Consider the following 6,092-nt stretch of genomic DNA (forward strand, 5'->3'; position numbering starts at 1 on the left):
CACCATCCAAAACAACGATATACTAATATTCTTTTGCAGTGCTGCAAGGATCTAGTTTGGGTTGAGTTTCCCGTATCCGGAATTCCAAAATCCAAAATTGTCTGAGATCGTGACACCTTTGCATTCTGTTTCATGCACAGAATGAGTACAAATATTGCATATAAAGATCACCTTTGGGTTATGTGCATACAAAATCTACAAAACAACAGTACCTTTATGGGGCCAACCAAAAGGCACACATACATAATGCAAGCTTTCGAAGCTCCACTGCCTTCTTCATCATGGGTTAAAATTCAAATAGGAGAATGAAAGAAGTCCCAGGCCTCCATTTTGTCAAGATGTTGTTTCTAGACATTTGTAGGTCCTCCAGCGCAAACCTATGGTCAACTTCCAGCAGATGATGACCATAGAATTGCGCTGGAGGACTTAGAGATTGCTAGAGAGGTCTTCTCTCAGGTAAAAAAATTAAATAGTGGGGTTTTATTTGCATTTTCCCCACTTTCACGGGAACCATGCAGCCTTAACCCCAGCGAATCTGGGGGTCCCACTTTACTTTGAATGTTATTCCAAACTTTAAAGGAAGTATCCAAGGTCTTGGATACTGCCTCCATAAGTTCAGCAATAGTTACATAGTTATTTAAAAGTTTAGACTAAAATACATCAACGCGGAAACAGGGTGACCAGAGGTCCTCCTTTTCCAGGACCTGTCCTACATTTCAACCTTCTGCCCAAAAGGAATTCCGAAAGGTCCTCCATTTTGAGCCCGACTAAGATGCACACTTGATCTTAGCTCAAAGGCCGAGAAGCGATATGCATGTATATCTCTATGAATGTTCTTAGCTTTTATTTGGTCTTGCCCTCCATTCTTTCCTTGAATGCCCTCCATTTTATGGTGCCTTGTTCTCCTTTGCAGTTTGTGGTCAAACCTGCGTGAAAACTACCCCTAATGTAGCCCATCTTGGAGGGTGCACTGTATGTACTTATATGTATGGCTCAAATTTTGGGACCCAAACCCTGCTCCTAAGATCTTAGAGCATTTGTCTCAGGAACCTGTAGAACAAACGTCTCATTTAGGAAAAATCGGGACGTTTTGGCAGCCGAGCGAGTGATCCACACCCATCCACCCACCCGCCTCCGAATCTTTTCCGCCAAACGAAGAGTGAATAAACAAGGACGTTTTGTACATGGAGTAGTTGGACTCCGATGGAAATCAGGGCGGGTGAGCAAGTGCACAGAAAGGCTGTCGCAAAGCTCAGTCAAGGCCAATAATTAGGGAAAGGTTTCCATCTCATTAATTTGCATGGATTAATTCTGATATCAGCGGCACGTGGGAACCATTAAGTCACAGTAAGCAATTAAACTTGGGTAAGACACTCCAGCTCATGGCAGACTCACCAACTGACACCATGTTTGCCTTCTTAGGGAGCGATCATAGAACGGAGCACGCCAAATGCAAGATACGGAGCTTAGGAAAAGCACACACATATGATTTTCATGTTTCTTTTAAATAGCAGTAAGGATATTGGCTCGTTTGACCCATTGGCTCATTGACCAATGATGTTGCAATTTGAACTATCATGCCATTAAGGCAGTAAAAGAGTTTATTATTTATGTATTACGAACAGTTTCTCAGTCTATCAGACAGGACCAAATGGAGTCGTGGACTGTCAGAAATTTGAATTGTGTCCAAAAATCTGGGCATCGGGCATCACTGGACAATGTGGCATCTTCCAAGCAGTGTCACTTTTTGCAATCGTGTGTTTGGGGACCTGTGTATGGCAATTTCATTCAGATATTTTGCCCCTCGATTTGGAATTGGAAACCCTCTGGTTGTTTTCCTTCCCCAGAAAGTCTAAATCTCCATTTGGAGGTCTCAATAGTCTGTATTGATTGCTGCATCTATCATTCAAACTTCAACAACTTTTTCAAGCTTATGTTGTTGTTGTGCGCCTTCAAGTCATTTCTGACTTATGGCAACCACAAGGCGAACCTCTCGTCTCATGGTTTTGTTTGGTAAGATTTACCATTGTCTTCCCAAGGCTGAGAGAGTGTGAGTTTCCATGGCCAGGCAGGGATTTGAACCCTGGTCTCTAGGAGTCCTAATCCGATACTCAAGCACTGTACCACATTGGTTCATTTTAGCTTTATAACTAGTCCAGCATACAAAAAGCAAACGAATGGGGTTTATAGTCTCTGTTTTGTTCATGCAGCAAAAAGACTTGTTCATGGCTGCTTCCTTACCTTTGCTGTGTATATCATTTTGCAGACTGACCGGAAAGATGGAACAACAGTCAAGGAAAGAGGTTTCCATCCCGATGACCACCCTTGATCCCCGTCCAGCGCCTTACGCACCTAGTTATCCATCATCCTACCCACCGCAATCCTACGGCCCAGAAAAATATACACCGGATTCCTACTTACCGCAACCTTGTTCAGGAGAGCCTTACACTCCAACAGGTACGCAGCTGTGTGAATGTCTCCCAATGGCAAAATGTGGGGACACACATACAGGCTTGGATCACTTAGAGCCACAGCTGGGTTAATCTGGATTGCATTACTTAAAGTGGATCCTGTTGCACTTTGCAGACGAAGAAAATTTAAGCTAGAAACTTCTTTCTCTCACTTAGTTTCAAAGATGCTACAAGGTCCCTTTGCAAACCTGGATTATGTTACTGTAAGTCAGTGGTTTGCAAACTTTGGTCCTCCAGGTATTTTGGGCTTTAGCTTCCAGAATGCCTGACTTTTGGCCCAGCTGGCTGGCATTTCTGGGAGTTGAAGTCCAAAACACCTGGAGAACAAAGCTTGTGTTTGCTCTAGATTAACCAGGAATGCTATATTACTATAGAAATAATGCAGTTTGACACCACTTTAATTGCCATTAAAAATCCAGGGATCTGTCTTTTTGTGAGGCTCCAGCAAAGGCTAAAGACCCTGCAAAAGTACAAATCCCAGGATTGCATAGGATGGAGCTACAGCATTTAAAGTGGTGTCAAACTGCATTATTTCTGCCCTTTAGAAGCATGGTCATACACATATTAGGTCCATCATTCATCACATCAATAGGCACAGAAAGTTTGGGAGGAAAGATATGAGCTTCCATAAGTGACTCCTAATGTAATTAATACTTGGAATTGCATGGTGCAAGTTTTGGAGGTTCATTTGTATTGCGCAGGGCTGTAGTGGCTTCCATGCTCTTATAAGAAGCACCGATAGTCCAAAACATACACTATTTAGGTTTACTCTTCTGCAATAACTTGTCTTCCGCATATCAAGCACCTGTAAGATGTCATTTTGGGGGTTAAAAATAAACTAGAAAAACAGTTTGCCTCGGCTAAAACTGCAACCCTATCATTATTTTTTCCTCTATCCTCCCTGTTTTTCTTCTCTCTTGGTTCAGATGGCTGTTGTGGGGAGTGTCCTTCTCCCCCGCCATATTCCTGTGAAGATGTTCCCTGCGACCGAGTGGGACCAGGTATGCGCCAGAGACTTTCGTATCTGTGACCTCAGAGCCAATCCGTGTATTGCACAGATGCAGTTATATATTATCTTTTATCAGGAAGTCTTTATCTTGCAGACTCATGCTCCTTCTAACCTAGCGCTGGGTATTTTGCAGCAGTTTCGTGGAAGCAGGTGGGGGAAGTGCAGTTCATGGGATGCATGTGGTCTCCAGGGCTGAATCTGTGGCCTCCCAATGCCTCCTAAGAGATGTGTTGGGCAGCTTTAGGTCACTACTTGTGGGGAAAAAAGACCTGTCCTGGGCCTAAAATGCACCAGAGAGGGTCGAAAAGGTGGCAAAACTGTCCACCAACATCCCATAGGATGTGTTTGGGGTATATGGGGTCAAAGAAATACATTTGAGCCCTTGGGGATGGAGGAGCTATTCCTTAAAGTTACCCTGGAGCTGGGCCAAAGCAACCCCAACCATCCTCCCTGTTCTATAGCAATTTCCCCAATAGAGACTATTGTGTTGATTTAAAATAATGTCCAGATGTTTTCACCCAAGAATGGGACTTTTGCAAAGGTAATAGGTCTTGCCTACGAATCTTAGCAAGACGACGCCACGTTAGGTTCATTTTAGGGTTGGCATAAGTCATGAATGACCAAAAGGCACACAACAACAACAACAGTATGTAGAGAGATCTTGTAGCGCCTTTGATACTAACTGAAAGAAAGAAGTTGGCTCAACGGTGGTACAAGATCTCTCTACATACTGATCCTACAGACAAACACAGCTTTGAATTTAACCGTAACAACAACAGGTGAGGATGAAGGGTTGCGGGAGAGAACCTCACCCCCATTTCTAATTCCTTAGTTTGCATGACTAACAACCCGCCGGTTGTGGTTGCCGGGATCTTCTCAAGCAAACCGGCGTCTACCATTTGCCCCTGCTGCCGCCAGATCATCACTACGGAGGTGGTCTACCGGGTGGGATCCCTGACGTACGCCGTCTGCACCGGGATGTGCATGATGGGGTGAGTACTCTTTCCTGTGCCATCGTCTCCCCAGTCGACCCACGATATCATGGCGTCCTCTAGAGGACAGGCTGCTTTCCAAGAACCACGTCGGGTGGCTCCTTCCTACCTGCCAGGAGTGTTAGCAAATCTAAAATACACTTAAGTATATTTTGCAAATTGCTGCTGTTTGTTTTGCAAATTTGCATTTCCGCTTAACGGTCATCACTTTCCTGTTCAAATCTGCACCTATCCGTCCTCCTTTTGCTGAAAACGCACAGCCATGTGAATCCATGCAAAGCTCAATAATATGCGAATCCACACAAAGTTCAATAACATGCATTCTTGCAGATATTCCAGTAAAAACTGCACATCCCTTTTCGGCTGCATTTTTAGCACACATTCAGCAAAAAGCCCAAATTCCTCTAAATCACAAGTGGCTGGATTGCAGGGTATTCGATTCGAAAGAGGACTATTTTAATCATGTAGACAACAAGCCCATTGAGAGCAGCGGTGGAAGTGGAGGCTGGACAGGTCCAGGCCTACAAAAATTACTTTTAAAAATGCTTATATTAGTACCCCAACAATTATGTTGTTGTTTTTTAAAGTAATGCTATTTCCAAATGTGAATCAAAGCCACTAAACCCATCCTTTTGGTCAGAACTGGGAGACCTGGGGCCATCTGATGCTGTGTCCAGACCATAAGTTAGCAGAGAGAAGTGGTATTTTTCATTCTTGAATGATTTAAGGCTGAGGATTGCATGCTAAGGACCCACTTGTGAATCCATTTTCCACCTGGACACTATAGAATTGTCATCTTTTGGGCAGCCACCCTTGCAGCCCTTTTCCTACAATGAAGGGTGGACTATTCCTTCCTTCCCATTAATGCATGCACTCCTTGCCAACATCCCTGGTGCCAAGTCTGCCGTGTTGGCATTGGGCTGGCACTGCAACATTAAGCAGAAAGGAGATCCTATTCAAGTCTTTCCTTTTCCTACAGCTGCTGCCTTGGCTGTTGCCTCCTGCCCTTCATGACCAATTGCTTCAAAGATGTTGACCATTATTGTCCTCACTGCCGGTACCACATCTACCGATACAAGAGGCTCTAGGCCCCAGGAGGAAAAGCATCTCCAAGCAACTCAGAAGGGGAAAAACCAACTGGGAGTAAACCAAATGTCCTTTCTTCCATGGATTCCTCCATCCTATTCCAGCCAAATCTTTATTTCTCTGTAGTCCCCACTTTGTGGCCTTCAGCTGTGGTCCCTTGGCCACCTAAACCACCAGAAAAACGCAAGGACAGAATGGACTGCATCTACTCGGACCTTCTTGGTTGGACCTTTCTTGGTGTTCAAGTCAAGCAGCTTGAGGGTTTAATGTCTCGTCCTTGTATTTCTCTTCAATGCCTTGCATCCCTGTCATGTCCAAGCCGGTGTGGTTTCTTGGTTTGGATCCTTCCCCAATTTTGAACTAACAATGTCACTAGTGTAGAGCCAATGTGGACTTCCATGTTGGACCAAGGCTGCTGCCACACTGCAGAATGAATGCAGTTTCACACCACTTTAACTGCCTTGGCTCCATCCCAGGGAATCTTAGGATTTGTAGTTTGTTGTGCCACAAAAGCTCTCGGATAGGCACGCGACA

The 6,092-nt window shown here is 44.4% G+C and overlaps 1 protein-coding gene across 1 annotated transcript; it reads left to right on the forward strand.

The window, feature by feature from the left end:
- The first annotated feature begins 2,279 nt into the window (after positions 1 to 2,279).
- LOC149306219 (lipopolysaccharide-induced tumor necrosis factor-alpha factor homolog) lies at positions 2,280 to 5,560 on the forward strand. The gene is made up of 4 exons (XM_089540866.1): positions 2,280 to 2,457; positions 3,398 to 3,472; positions 4,313 to 4,472; positions 5,452 to 5,560. The coding sequence occupies exons 1-4, from the start codon at positions 2,280 to 2,282 to the stop codon at positions 5,558 to 5,560; spliced, it is 522 nt and encodes a 173-aa protein (XP_089396992.1).
- The last annotated feature ends 532 nt before the right edge of the window (positions 5,561 to 6,092 follow it).

Source organism: Sceloporus occidentalis, unplaced genomic scaffold (assembly GCF_023333645.1).
Source record: "Sceloporus occidentalis isolate IW3139 unplaced genomic scaffold, rSceOcc1.0.p SCAF_10, whole genome shotgun sequence".
In the NCBI taxonomy this organism is placed as follows: Eukaryota; Metazoa; Chordata; class Lepidosauria; order Squamata; family Phrynosomatidae; genus Sceloporus; species Sceloporus occidentalis.